At 54.4% G+C, this 15280-nt stretch overlaps 1 protein-coding gene across 1 annotated transcript; it reads left to right on the forward strand.

Moving 5' to 3' along the window:
* The first annotated feature begins 6283 nt into the window (after nucleotides 1–6283).
* OVOL2 (ovo like zinc finger 2) lies at nucleotides 6284–14544 on the forward strand. The gene is given in 5 exon segments (XM_040551709.1): nucleotides 6284–6545; nucleotides 7121–7311; nucleotides 9932–10121; nucleotides 12666–12883; nucleotides 12885–14544. Coding segments are annotated over 5 exon segments (792 nt in total). The 5' UTR covers nucleotides 6284–6445; the 3' UTR covers nucleotides 12978–14544.
* Nucleotides 14545–15280: the final 736 nt, after the last annotated feature.

The raw sequence follows: 15280 nt of genomic DNA on the forward strand, positions 1-15280 counted from the left end.
TGGGAGCGCGGTGCAGGCAGGGACGCTCAAAAGGCGTGGATTTTTTTTTTTTTTCCCCCCCTCTGGTAAACATTGTAAAAGGCATTGGTGATAAAAACCGTTGTGCAAAAAAAAAAAAAAAAAAAAAAAAAAAAAAACCGTTGGCAGAGTAATCCTGAAAGCAATCACCCCGCAGCTTGCATGACAAAGGTGGCTCTGCAGGAAAAAGCCGAGCTGCTGCTCCCGGGGAAGGTCCCGTCCCTGTCCCAGTCCCTGTTCCAGTCCCCATCCCCGTCCCCATCCCCCAGAAACCCCCAGCTCTGGGGGCTCCCCAAGGACAGGGAGGATTTATCTGTGGATAAAGAGGATTTGGGGTCATCCTCTGTCCCAGTGAGGTTAAACCCAAGCCTCTGGCTGGGGCGGTGGCCTGGCTTGGCTTCCCCTCTCCCCCCATAGGCAAAGGGGTTGCACAGGGCAATTTTGGGGTCTTGCTGGGGTCGGTGCAGGGTGAGGGTGCCCCCAAGGGGGAGCAGCAGGAAGGAAGCTCCCCACCGGGGAGGGAGCAGATCCGGCTGCAAATCACTCGTCCCCCCTCAAACCCAGCCTGGACCACGCCAGAGACGGAGAGGTCGCGGCCGTGCAGGAGCAGAGGGAGCAAAAGTCAGGATTTGGCCTCCGCCTGGCTGGGAGCGGCAGCCGGGAGATCCCGGGGCGATTTTCCAGGCAGCGGGTGCCTGCGCTGATGGGTAACTGGCTCTGGGCATGTTTGAACAGATGCTCTGCTGCAGCACGGCCGCCTCGGGCAGGGACGCTCCGCTCCGGCAGCGCGCTGGGTCCCCGCGGGGAGCACCGGGGCAGGAGAGGGAAAGCTCCGTCTGCAACCGGGATCGGGGTGTCCCGAGCATCCCCTGGCCCAGCTCGGGGCAGACTCGTTCTGGCAGCAGCGGTCTCACTGATGATGGTGATCCCCCTCCAGATGAACCTCTCCTACTTCCACGCCGCAAAATTCCCCGGGGAGCTGCACGGCGAGGGTGCTGCGCCGGGGGATGCTCCCCGAGCACCTGAGCCCAGCTCAAGACAGTTATTTCTTCCTCCAACTCGTCCCTGTCTCTCTGCGACCCTATTAGTGCTTGCTCGCACTGGGAACCCGCGTGTCTACCCCCAGACGGTGAGGATGGCAGGGAGGGCACCCCGCTGCTCCCCGAGGTGCACTCCCACCCGTCTGAAAGGGTAAAGAAGTGCCCCATATGCATACAATGGGTTTTATGGCTGCCGGTCATCCTGCAGGAATGAGGAAGTCTCCCCCGAGCCCCAGAGATGCCATTTACGGGGATATTCTCCCAGGGGAGGTCTGGGCTCGGGGGGGGGGGGGGGATGCCGGAGCTTGCCGCAGAGGTTAAGACGTGCCCGTTAGCCCCTGAGCAGCGCCTTATCGGCGCGTGCCAGCTGCAGGAAGCGGGGATTTGAAGCCCGTCCTGAAAGCACACTCAGTATTTTTAGGAACCCAGGAGAGGGCTGACTGGGTCAGACCCCAGCCTTCTCCCACCGGCCCCAGCCAACGCCACGCTTTTCAGGGAGAGCTTTCCCAAGCAGGTGGCTGACTGCAGGGAAAATGTGGCTTTTTCGGGGTGTCACCTGCCTTGTGCATGGGTCACCCCCATGGGAGCAGGCACCGGCCAAGCCGTGACGCGGGGATACAGAAACGTAGTGGCACAGAGAGCTGAGCAGGACGTGGTGAGCAAGCATCTCCCTCCAGAAGGGAGTCAGCAGTACCCATCGGGGATGAAAGCAGCGGGAGAGGGTGAGCAGGTGCTGCCCGGTCGCTGCTGATCCCCTGGCTGGATGGATGCCGCTGAGATGTCCCCCGAGGAAACGTCGCAGGGACCACGGCACCACCAGCAGCACCGGGTCACCTCAGGAGCCAGGGGGGCTCTGCCTCATGCGGATGTGGCTTTGGGAGGTTAGCGCTGGTGCCTAATAAAGCTTGTGGTGGATTTCTGAGCGTGGTGGGGACGTTAATGAGGAGCGGCTTTCCCTCCTCTACTTAGCCCCCGATTTGCATGTGGGATTTCGGTACCTGTGCCTGCCACATCCAGCTCGGTAGCAGCACTGCACCTCGCCGGGGCGGCCGTGCCGCTTTCCAGGGGGGCGCCGGGAGCGGCCGGGGCGCCGCTGGGCGCCCGAGGGAGCGGAGCCGCGGCGAGTGGGCGGCCGGGGAGACAGCGCCAAGCCGGGAGGGGAGTGGGAAGGAAGCGGAGGTATCGGTGGAGAAAGACAGGGAGACGCTGGGAGTGGCAGGGGATGTGGGAGGCCGGGAGCCGGGAGCCCGGTGAGTCAGCGCGGTGGGGTGCTTTGAAAGCGGGCAGGGAAGCACACGCAGCCCCAGCCCGGGGAGACATTTTCCCCCCCATGCCGGCGCCTGCTGCGTCCCTCCAGCCCTGGCTGCTCAGCAGATCGCCCTCCACATCGGGGAGGTTTCGGGGAGCCGCTGCGCCCTCCTTCCGAGGCGTGCTGGCACCCGGCCACCCGGCTGTGGAGAAGCGGCTCCTCCGCTAACTGGGGCGGCCACCGGCGTCTGGGCTGGGAGCAGGGCTCCTCAGTGGCCAGGCTTGGTCCCACAGCACCTCCATGCCTTGGGGGACGACATGCCCTCAGAGGTGGCAGCAACGCCCAGCCCGCAGCACTTGCTCCCTGGGCTCCTTCCTCTCCGTGACACAAGAGAGAGGCCCTATCTGGCTGGGCTGTCCCCAGGGGGATGCTGTAGGACCGCAAGCTTTTCATAACAGGACGGAGCACAGCTTTTCCCTTTCGGCTCCCTGTCCTGCTGCACAGGGTGCACGTGGAGCCCTCAAGGTGCCAAGCCGGAGTGCCTCTCGCAGTGGCCAGGTGGCATTTTGGCACCCGGCCTCCTCCCTGTCTCTCTGAAATGCCTCTGGGAAAAGCGGGGGGGGGAGCCAGACACAGGGGCAGCCGGGTGTTTGGGTGACATGGGGCAGCCCAGGTCATGCTGCAGCACCTAGGATGTGAAGGACATGAAGTTGTGCCCATAAACCCACATAATTTATGTGGGTTAAACCCCCATTTATGTTATTAAACCCCCATCCGAGCTGGGAGCCAGCAACCAAACCCACCGCTGCCACATTTCCAGGCTCCCCGGCCAGTCAGGGTCTCAACTCCATCCAGCCCTGTTTGGATCAAAATCACAAGAAATGGCAGGAAAACAGGCACCGGGTCCTTGCGGGCACAGAGCTCTCAGCCTGGCCCGTCCCTCATGAGCAGAGCAGCCCCGCGCAGCCTGTGGGTTGGGGGCCAGTGTCCCCCCATCCAGGCGGGGTGGTGATGGCATGGGGGACAAGATGTCATCTGGGGCTGGCCGTGCTCCAATCCCCCTGTCTGCAGGTAAAGCTGAGTCCTCCTCACCCCCACAGCAGCGGACACGTGCCTTTGCTTGCACCCATTTGCCTCTTTCTGAGCATTTCTTCCTCCCTCTCTGCCTTCCTCAAGCCCAGTTCCTTCCCACACTCTCTAAACAGGAGTCCCTGCTCTTGTGCACACTTTCTCCACTTTATTTCATTATTATATCAACCAGGACGATGCTGGCAGTGAAAGGGAGCCCTCCAGACAGGACCAGTCCCCCACGTCAGCCTGTCCCCACGTCAGGGGTTTGCCCGGGATGGAGGGGGTTGCGATTGCGACAGCATCGCGTGGCTGATGCATTGTTTGATCCCATCTCTCTCTCTTCTCACTCCCAAATGATTTGAGTCAAATGAAACACATTTTAGTAGTCAAATATGTAAGGGTGGGTCCCATTGTGCTTTGACCCTACAGGGCGTTTTGTACATTTAATTTGATTTACACCCAAAATGTTAATTTAACATACTGGATTTTCTTCCACACCCAAGCAAGGCTGAAAATTAAACAAGATCCTACAGAAAGGTTTGTGTGCCATTATCTCGTTAGCGTTGTTATTTATTAAGTAATGAGGGTGCTGGGGTTGTATGCGTAACGTTCCTGCAGCGGCCGGTGGGGAAGGACACCAGGTGACGCGTGATTAAATAACAGCTAGGAATGGTGTTTTTAGGCAAGGCAGCATTTGTCTTCCGCTTCCCAATGGGCTTAGAGGCGTCTGAACCAGTGAGTGGTGCCGGAGTGATGCTCACCCTCTTGCTCCTTCCCTGAGCGTCCAGGAGCCGGATGGGGGACGCTCCCAGCCCCTTTCCCCTTGTGTCCCCAAAGCTCTGCTGCCAGTTTGGGGCAAAAATGCTGCAAGCAGAAAAGAGTGGGCTAAGCCCAAACAACACCAAGGCACGGTCAGTCTGTATTTCCCCCGTTGGGTCAAGGAGAAGGCAGCCCACCACCAGCAAGGTGCTCCATCTGATCCAGGCAGTGTCTCCCCATGCCGCCTCTCCATCCCTCTCCTCTCGCCTTGCCAGAGGCTGCAGGACCTCCTCTCCTCCCTGTGCCATCAATTCCAGGCACAGAGCAGCCCTGACCGCTCGTTAGGGCTCCAGAGCCAATAATAATAATAATAATAATAATAATAATAATAATAATAATAATAATAATAAAGTTCCTGATTCAGCCGTGCGTGTAAGTGCACGTCTGACTTGGAGCACCCAATTAAAGTGAAGAGTGTGCTCCGGTACCTCGCTGAGTGGGAACCTCAAAGCAGGATTTGAAAAAGCCAAGAACACGCTGAAGTAGTCACAGCAAGCTCTTCATTCAGGAGTGTTGTGATTAATGACGTTTGCTGCCTCTGTTGGCTTAAAAGACAAGGAGTGGTTAAAATAAAAGAAACCTCAAGTTGAAAGCGTTGCAAAAAATCAATTAAAACCCGTGTAGTTGTATCTTGACCTGGAGCAAAATCGCAGACATAACAGAGAAATTACATAGCCTTAAAGAGAAAGACAGAAAGAGGAGGTTTATGTGCGGTATCCCCCCGAAGGCACGCTCAGGTCGCTTCTCCCCCAGTGCTCACGGGTGCCCTGGTGTCCCCGGGGAGCAGCATGGGGGTCCCTACTGAAACGCAGCTCCTGGCTGGGAACACCAGGGGTTGGGATGCTCAGCCCTGAGCCCGGCCATGTGGCACCTGATGGTGGCTCTGCTCAGGGGCTGGGGCCATCGCCCACCAAATGCTGGAGGTCCTCACCCTTGGGGTCTGGATGGACACACGAGGACCTGCTGCATTCGAGGGCACGTCCTTTCCAGAAAGCCCCAGCTCTGGCCCCTGCCACCAAACAGCGAGACCCCCGTCATCTCCCAATGGCCCTTTTGCTCTTTGGGAGGAAAATGGCAATTTTGGGGGGGAGCGATGCCGTCCGCAAGGCCTCCCCGTGCGGGGAAGGAGCTCTCCGTGCGCAGCCCCAGCAGCCTGCGAGGATGTGCCCGGGGAGGAAGGCTTGGAAATAACAGGCCCAGGGCAGGAGAAAGCACCCCTGAATGTTGTTAAATATTCAAGGACACTCCATGCGCGGGCTCTGCGGCGCTCGGAGACTTTTCAGCGCAGTTTTGTGGGTTTTCTTCTGTTTCTCTTGCTTCCTTCCCCCCACCCGTCCTCTTTTCTTTTGTTTCATTTCCACTTCGGGAAGAGGGGGGAGAGGACAAGAGGCAAATAAAAAAAAAAAAAAAAGGTGGGGGGGAAGGATAGAGAGAAAAGACCGAGGCCTTGACACGCTTTTCATTTGAAACGAACGACTACAACAAAATAAAGAAATAAAGCCTTTTCTTTTTTTTTTTTTTTTTTTAATTTTTTTTCCTCCTTCCCAGAAGAAAAGCTTGTCATTAAGAAAAAATAATAACACCAACAACTTTCCCTGCCCGCTGCTGCCCCGAGGACAAGCCCAGCCGCTTCCCCGGCACCCTGGGGTGGGCAGCGCCGGCGGGACCCCGGCCCAGCACCCATGGGTGGGGGGGCACCGCCGCCGCCCCCAGCGAGGGGGCTCCGGGTGAGGCAGCAGCGGGTTGCTTTTTTTATTATTTTTTATTTTTTTTTCCCCTTTTTTTTTTTTTTTTTTTCTTCTTAATTTTCAGACGTGAAATTCTTTTGCAAACATTCATGCCTTAGGAAGGGCTGGAACAAAGCTCAGCCGCTCCAACCGGTCGGACAGGTAAGCAGACTTGTTGACACCGTTATGTTTGCAGCACGCATGCTCCTTCCCAAGTTTCCTGGTGCATTTTTCTATTCCACCTTATGAAACTTTCCTCCCACCCCCCCCCACCCCCCCCCCCCAACACCACCTCCTCCCCTCTCTCTCTCTCTCTCTCTCTCTCTCTCTCTCTCTCTCTCTCTCTCTCTCTCCCCCCCCACTTTTTTTTTTTTTTTTTCGCACCCTCCCCTTCCCCTCCCCGCTCCTCGGGCCCGGTGCGGGCGGCAGCGCAGTGCCCGCTCCCCGCCGGGGTTGCGGCCACCGGCGGGGGGGAAGAGCTCCGTGCCGAGCCGTGCCGAGCCGTGCCCCCTGCCCTCGCCATGCCCAGAGCCTTCCTGGTGAAGCGGCGGAGCCCGCAGCCGGCCGTGCGGAGCTGGGCTGGGCTGCCCGACGAGGAGCGAGCCGACACCTACATCCCAGGTGAGGCACCGCCGGACCCCCGTTTTGTCCCCGGGGGGCGACCCCCCGAGCCCGCCGCCCCCCGGGGAAAGGGGGCGGTGGGGAGCCGGGAGGCGGCCCGGTGGGGAGGGGGACCCCGAGCCTCGCACCCCCATCCCCGGGGGTGTTTTGGGAGCCCCCCGTATTGGGGTGGGAGGCATGGGGTGGTGTGTGTGTGTGGGGGGAGAAGGGGTTGGGGGTCCTCCCGGCTTCCCCCCTTCCCGCTGCCTCTTCCTCCTCCTCCTCCTCCTCCTCCTCCTCCTCCTCCTCCTCCTCGCCTGCCCTTGCCCCGGGTATAACGGGCAGGCGGCGGAGCGGAGCTGGCTTGTTTGAACTTTGGGACCGTCCGTGTTTGAGTTTCCGATTGCGGAGCGAGCAGCCCCGGGGCCCGCCCGCAGGTTAAACAGCCCCTGCCCACGGCACGGCCTCGGGGGGGCCCCGTCCCGCTGCCCCCCGCTCCCCTCACGCCACCTCTGCTCCCCTTCCCTCGCCCCGTCCCGCTCTCATCCCGCTCCACTCTTGGTCTCTCTGCATCCCCACCCTCGGCCCCGCTGCAGGCGGCATCGGCTGCGTCCTTCTCGGCTACGAAGACAGCTGCAGCCTGGAGAGCAGCGGCAGCAGCGGGACGAGGGACGCCGAGCCCAGCGACCCCCCCACGCCGCAGCCGGCCCCCGCAGACCTGGGCACGGCCGGGGGGATGCTGCTGGACCTGGCTGTGAAGCGCCCCGTGGTCAGGTCGAAAATCAAGGTAACTGGCACGGGTGGCCCCGTGTGGTGACCCCATGTTGAGGGCGGCTGGTGGGGGGCACCAGGCGCCGAGCTCAGCTCCGTTAGTCCGAGGTGCCAGCACCCAGCCCGCAAACCGAGGCAGTCGCCCCCCAGGAGCAGGATGGCGGCGTTGGGACGAGCCTCGCAAGCGATGTACCGTAATCTTCCAGCGCCCTTTGCCTTCCCTTAGCCCTGCCCGGGCCGTGCCGCCCCTGACCTGCTTGGCCACGGGCCCGCCGCAGCTCCGAACCCAGCAGGAAGCACCAACGTGAGGAGTCGTGCCCCATGGGACGGGGGTGGATCTGGCCCTCAGCGCCGGGCCTCCTCCAGAGCCCTTCTCCCAGGTGGTGGCTGCGCGGCCGCCCCCTCGGTGAGGCTTCATCCAGCCCCATGCCCTCGTGGCTTATCAGGGCAGCGCCTGGGAGAGGTCCTGTTGGCACCTCGCAGGGTTCTCGGCTGAAAGGGAGCGCTTATCTCAACGTGGGAAGCCCACGGGCAGGAGCTGTGACAGGCTGGGTCCCCTGGGCAGGACCAGTGGGGCAGAGCCGTGCTTTCACCCCAAAGGTGGTGAGGGCAACTGGGGAGTGGGCTCCTCAGGGCGCTCAGACCCCAAACTCCTGCACGGTGGGGTGGGATGTGCAGCGGGATGCATGGTGTGATGTGAGGCACAGGACCATGTCCATCTGCGAGCTTGCCAGCTGCCCCTTGAGGTGGAGCCAGGCCCCCAGGCCACCCGTGTGCTGGGAAGGAGGAGATGCCTTTAGCCATGGCTAGTTAGCACCTCGTTAAACCCTGGCTGCTGCTCTGCTGGACAGAGCTGTAAATGTTCCTGCTGTCTGTGTGGGGATTACAGAGTTTCAGCCATGGCATTATCAATCTTGGGGTGAACACTACAGTTTTCCTCTCCTTATATGCAGACGTGGTGAGGTGGAGCCCTACCTGTTGCCCAACGTACTTCTCCCTCTGCTGCCCCTCTAGTTTCACATCTCGATGTCTCACAGCTAGCTTGTTGGTTTTTTTTTTTTGGCTTTTACAAACCATTTCAGGTAATGTTACTTCATGAGTAAGTGAAGGAGGAGGAGCAGGAAAAATAACTGGCTCTTCAGGAAAAAGAAACCCCAAACCTATTCCTCTTTTCATGCTTCGCTGCTGTTTGAGTTGAGCCCACTTCTTATAATTTAGTTTGTGCTGCTAGCAAAAATTACATCGAAATCCACGGAGAGGACCTGTGTAGTTAACCTTGTTTCTGCAGAGTTAGGTTTTCTACGAATGCCACAGAAACTTGCCAAAAGCACCCCGAGTGCCGATGCCGTGTGTGTGGTGCTGCTGCTCTGCTTGCTTTCACCTGGCTCGAGTGGCTAGCAGTGAGCACATCGTCTGCCCCAAGGATAATTAAAATAATAATGAAGTATTTGCATATTCCAGACAGTAAACTTTCATTGTAAGGAATGCTCTTCCCAAGAGCTGAATCATCAATGTCTCCCTTAGTCAAGTTAGGTCATGGAGTTGGCGCAATATTTTTGGTATTAGAAATGGGAATGAGGAGATTAACCCATAATGACACTCTCAAGCTAATTAACCAGCAACGGGGACCGATGGGAGGAGATTAGTGCCATTGTTTTAGTCTCCACTGAGTCAGCACAACCTTGCTTCAGTTTATCTCTCCAAATTTACCTGCGCAGCCAGAAACACCATTAACTTTTTTTTTTTTTTGGGTGAAAAACCTCCAGCAGAAACCAGCAATGTTTGCAGGGAGGTCTGTGGCGGGACATCCCCAGGGAAGACGTGGCAGCGTGCGGGAGCATCTCTGAAGGGGAAGCTGCAGGGCATCGTAGCATCTCCCGCAGCCTTGAGTTGTGAATTAACATCAGCTCGGCGTGGCAGCGCTGCTCCCTCTCCCGATGCCCCTCCTGCAGTCCAAGGGGCTTTTATTTGTGTCCGCTCCTCGGTCTCATTCAGCCGGGGAGGGATTCAAGCTGAGCTTGCCGTACACGGCCACGCCGGCACCGAGCTGAACTTCCCCATCCCCTGCAATGCCCCTGTGCCGACACAGCTGCTTTTTTTTAACCTCGCTGAGCCGGGCACTGGCAGCGTGAGCGCGAGCGGTCACCGCTGCTCGTCGAGGCAGGCAGCGGGGAGAAGCGCGAGTAGCGGAGGTGCTGCCGGCAGGGAACGCTCGCTGCCTGGTGGCGAGGGGCTCGTGGCCGAAGCAGGCGTGCTGGATGTGGCTGGCGGAGGGTCCCTGCTGCTGGGGGGCTCGCGGCACAGCCCAGGAGGGGGCCAGCAGGCGGTGGAGAGCGGGCTGCTGCTTAGGCATGAGGTCTGCTGCGCCTGCAGCCGCGTCCAGCGCTCCCGCAGGTGCCGCTCGCTCCCCGGTAGGGCCGTGTCCGCCTGACGTCTGTCCCGGGCACCTTACTGCAGGGCAAGCAGAGGTCTCCCAAATGCTTTCACTTTTCATTTTGATTTTATCCCCAGAGTTTTTTAACGTAAACAATGAGCCAGCACCCCTCTCCCACCCCCCCTTTTTTTTTTTCTTTTTTTTTTTTTTTTTGTCTTTGCCATGTCGATACCTACTCACCCGGTCCTGTTCCGTTCCCCAGTTCACCACGGGCACCTGTAACGATGCGACGGTGCACTCCTGCGAGCTGTGTGGCAAGGGCTTTCGCCTGCAGCGCATGCTCAACCGCCACATCAAGTGCCACAGCCAGGTGAAGAGACACTTGTGCACCTTCTGCGGGAAAGGCTTCAACGACACCTTTGATCTGAAAAGGCACGTCCGGACCCACACTGGTGAGCTTGCTGTACCCGGGGGCTCTGGGCTGCTCGGTGGGGGGTGGGAGAAAGGGGTGAGACGGGACAGGGACAGGAGGGGAGGGTAAGCCTCCAAGGGGAAAATGCGAAACCAAGGTAAAGCAAAATTAACAAAAAAATAAATAAAATAGCAGCGATGTGGTGGAGGAAAGGGAACGATGTGAGCCCGTCTCCCAGCACGCCTGGGTCCCGCCAGCCCCAGCCGAGCGCGCGCCGGTGAGCGCGGGCAGGCGCTGGGTGAAAACGCTTTGCCCTCTAGAGGAAACGAGCAGCAGTTTCTCCTGCCGTGGTGCGAACCGTCCCTGCGGGCTGGGCTGTGTGGAAAGGGGCTGTGGTGCGATTTTTGGCGCTGTCTGGAGAAAGCAGAACGTGGCTCACGCTGCGCCTCCGGCTTTTGGGAAGCCAGGCGACACGCCCGTGGGCAGCCCGCAACCAGCGCTGCACAGTCCCGTGCCTGCGTGCTGAACTTGTCTTACCTTAGGCAGGAGTTTATGAGGCTGGTTTTTACCCTGCGACGATTTAAAAATCAGATCCGTGAGGGTCTGTCCTCATTCTGAATGAACTTGGGTCAAAGCAAAGCGTTTCAGACACTGGAAGTAGGGTGCTCACCCCTTCACAGAAGCGCTTGTGTTAACCTGGAGCATGGGGAAGGCTGCTTTTTTTTTTTTTTTTTTCCTTTTTTTTCCCCTCAAAGTGGAAGCGGTGGTTTAAACGCCCTTCAAGTCCATCCTCACCAAACAGGGCGCTTTCTGGCAAGCCAGGCTGGCTGCGCTCAGGAGGCTTTTAATTTGCACTGCAGGGCACCCAGAAGAGGCAGCCACATCTCCTGGGCGCGCTCCACCTTTCCGCATTTGCCGTCGCCTACAGGACCTGCTGGTTGCTTGGGGTTGCTCTGCAGTGCCCTTTTCCTTTGCTTATGGGATGAGGCAGAATTAAGCAGGTGCACTGCTAGCGGCGCAGCAGGTCCGCTGGGAGCTGCTCCTTAGCAGTGGACCTCGCAAAAACGATGCCGCCCCTTTTGATTTGAATGCACTGGCCAGAGCCGATGTTTTGGGCTGGTTTGGGTTGTTTGCCAAGAGCCACAGTTGTGATTTTTTTTTTTTTTTTTCTTTCCTGTCAAAGTCGATTGCTGTTGAGGGAAGCTGGGCGATGTTCGAATACTGGGGCTGGGAGCGGTAGCGTGGGCTTTATTCTGTCGCAGCAGGTGCTGGTCTACACCTGCTGTATTGAATTTCAGTGTCCCGGTGGGAATTGTTTGTAACTGGACTTTGCAACAGCAGGGTAGTGTCACAGGGTGGGAAAGCTGAGCCTGCCAGTCGAGGTTCACAGCATAAGCAGAGTTAAATGTTAAAAAGTAACTAATATATGCAGTTAAAGGGAATTTAAAAATGAAGAGGTACAGTTCCTGATCAGCTGATATAGGTCTAGACCCGTGCAGATGCTGAGAGGGGCAACCCGTCTCAGCATCAAGATGCTTCTTGGAACTCCGAATTAGCTTGGATTTCTGGTAAAGATTACAGCAAGTGAGTTGTGAACACAATTCGCTTACAAAGTTAAAGCCGTCCGCTGCTTTACACTTCACCCTTTTTTGCCTGCCTGTTACCCTAGGTCTGATCTTCCACGCTCTTTCCATTGAAGAAAACGAGGGTTTGGGCTAACATTGTGTCAGCTTTAAGGCTGGTCTTTGCTTGAAAATTTACTGAGCTACTCCCTAATAAGTAAAATCACAACAGTGTTTGGGTTTTTCTAGCGTTGGTAAACCCTACAGTATTTTCCCTTCAAGTGCTGGGCGGGTGGTTGTTGTTAAATCAGTGCTGACTGGTGATAAAATGGATGCTCCACTGCTCGGTCTCTTTTATAATGAAACTGTTCAGGCATTCAAATCACAAGCCAGCCCCTTCTTCCTTCTCCGGAGCACGCATACGTCTTTCTTTCATCTTAATGCACTTCTTTTCTAGAACCCGAGCTTGTAAGCCCAATAATTAAAACTCTATCCTGTGAAAACAGTCTTGCTTGTTTGAAGTGCTGCGATCGCTGAACGCTCGTGTTTGGCAGCCATCCACCGAAGTGTTATTAAGCTTTGCTCACTAAAAGAGAAAAATTAACAACTTACCGAGATACAAGATTTCATTCATTGCAAATGCCAAGATGAAGGGTTAGCTGGAACCGACGGTTTTACCTAATCACAGGACTAAAATTTCAAGTCAGGCATTTTAAGGAGTAAGTTATACCAGAGCGGATAACGGTTTGTTCTTTGGGATCAAAGCACTGATGGGCACCTGTTAGCTTCAGCATCTGCCTGAGCCTTATCAAAACATTTCTATATTCCCAAATATCTCAAACCGTTCCTGAAAATTTTAGCCTAAAAGTAAAATGTCTTATTTAGAGTTTCCTTAGAGCAGCTACCTATTGCTAGGAATTTGCTCAATATCTATTAAGACAAAGACTTTCTCTTAGCTGATTCCTCACTCGGCTGTAATAAATGTAAACCGGAAGAGTAATCGCTGTCTTTTGATGTTGTAGGAATTCGTCCTTACAAATGTGAGGTTTGCAACAAAGCATTTACCCAGCGGTGTTCCCTGGAATCCCACCTTAAGAAGATTCACGGGGTGCAGCAGCAATATGCCTACAAACAGAGGCGAGATAAACTTTACGTGTGCGAGGATTGCGGCTACACCGGCCCCACGCAGGAGGACCTGTACCTGCACGTCAGTAACGTTCACCCTGGCAGTGCTTTCCTGAAAAAAAACCTCAAAAAAACTCGCGGCAGTTTTGCAAAACAAACTGAGCCCTGTCCTGCAGAGGAACTCCAAAGACGACGACAAGGATGAATAACACAGTGGATTACAGTGGGCTGCAGGAATGAAGTTTACATGTAGGACTACATATATATTATTATTTTTTTTAAAAAACAATTTTGGAAGAAATCCCTGAAAGAAAAGGGATGCTTTTGTTAACGGGACTCTATTGATCCTGGCAGAACCTCAACTTGAAAGAAATATTCCCACACGTGATGCAAACATTTGTCTGGTCAAAAAATGGAAAGACTGGAAGGGGCTGTCACCTATTTGATGGAGCATTTACTGAACTGGCATTCAGGTGACCTGCTTTGTTTCAGCTCTGCTACGCATCCGAATGGCTGCTGACCACTCAGTTCACCGTTCCCCAGTGCCTTTCTTAAAGACGACAACAGTTACCTCCTGTAAAAATTGCCTTTGAGAGGTTTGGGTGAGAGGGGCCACGTAAGAGCAGCTACGAGTACATCGTTCTCATGTGCAAAAATAATTAAAATGGGCTTACAAACAGGAATACATTGTATCGGTACCTACGTTTAAATGTGCAAATAACCTTAGCTCTGACCCCCCGTGCAGTAAACTAATGATTTCCAGAACCGTGACCCAAGGCGAGATGAAACTTTATTTAAAAAGGACGCGGAACATTTTCCCCTCCTAAACTTTCTCTTCTAGCAAGCGACATTCCAGGGCAGCCTTACGGTCACGTTCTAGGTACTTTAAGCTGTGAACTCATTTTATCATATTTAGATTTAAGTGTGTAACCTTAACTCTGACTTCCCTGGACTTGTTATGCATGCTTTGGGGATTATTACCACATTTGATTATTACCACATTCTCTTAACATACATCAATATCAAGCCAGAAACTCAAAGAAAACACTTTAATGACTTGAAGATTTATATTTTCTGTCACATTGAAATGCATTTTTGTGTGTATTTTATGGTGTGCATGTGTGCGTGTGTTGTTTTTTTTTAATTTTTAAAAATCAGGTGCCTTTAGTTAGTACAACAGAGCTGCGCAATGCAGTTAAGAGCACAACTTAGGCTGTCTGCCTCACAAGATCAATGCAAAACTATACGCATGTATCTGGCCCCTCATGTGTAATCACCATCAGTTTAAATGGCTCCTGGTGAGACTGATGCTACCAGGGAAGAAGGTGGTGATGATGATGAGGGACTGGAGCGATGCCTTTGTTGTTTTCAGACTCCCCTTCTATTCCTGCTCCAGCTCCTGTTGACCTAGGACAACCGAGATGGTAGCGCTATAGGGACCATCAAGTGCAAATTCAGGGATTAAAAAGTAAAAAAAAAAAAAAAAAAAAAAAAAGTAGAGGTGCTGTAACTGTTGTTGCTGAAACTTCCTGACACTTTAAACCTCTTCAGAAGTTGCTGCAGCCCTTCCTGGGCACTTGGGTGTCTAAGTTAGGAAAGTCAGGGTGGGGTGGCAACTTCCTCAGCAATCACAGGTTATGCTGGGCCAAGCACATGTTATTCATCTGTCTCATGTCTTAATGGACACAGCTGCTAAACAGGTTTTAATTAACTTAAATGCATCATAATTAATGGTGTTCATTTTTAAATGCCCCCAAAGTCATTTGTGTTTCAAAATAAAGCCGTACTTTTGGTGAAGATCATGCCACATTCTGTATACGTTGAAACAAAAGCTGAACCATAACAGACCTGAAACAGAGTCATGGCCAGGACCAGAATAATCGTTGCTACTAAAATGGTAAGATTCTGAGAATCAAACAAAACAAAAAACCTCTCAAGATGCCTTGGTCTTGTACAGACATCTGCTTGAGTTCTTGCAGGGAAGAGCTTTTAGGGTTTCTAAAGATATAAGTATTTTATTCAGCACAACTGTGGGTGCTTGGGACCTTGAAAATGATGATAATAAAGTGACGCTACTGTGTAAAGAACAAACTTGTAATCTATGTAACAGGAAAGTCTGCAGAATACTTCAATAAATAGCAAGTCCATGGAAGAAAAAGCATCTGAGGTAAATTAGAAGATACTTTGCAAAAACATCTAAAGCTTACGCGCTGATCCTCAGTTCTGAGACAGTGCCCCTGTAACTGAGTGGTGTCAGTGGAAGGTTGTAGGACACAGTGCTTTTGATTTCCCTCCAATATGCCAAACTGGGTCTCTGCTGAAGGAACCAGACACGTTGAGGTGGGTCCTCTATGTGGCTTCAAAGAAAGCAGTCAGGGCAGCAGAACAAAATAGTATGTAACAGAAAGTAGCAGAATCGAAACCGCTCTGGCTGGAGAGCAAAGCTCCAACAAGGCTGACCCTACAGCTGCAATGACTGCCCCCATCACCTGTTTTCTGCACAAGACAGATA

The sequence above is a fragment of the Cygnus olor genome, chromosome 3 (assembly GCF_009769625.2).
Source record: "Cygnus olor isolate bCygOlo1 chromosome 3, bCygOlo1.pri.v2, whole genome shotgun sequence".
In the NCBI taxonomy this organism is placed as follows: domain Eukaryota; kingdom Metazoa; phylum Chordata; class Aves; order Anseriformes; family Anatidae; genus Cygnus; species Cygnus olor.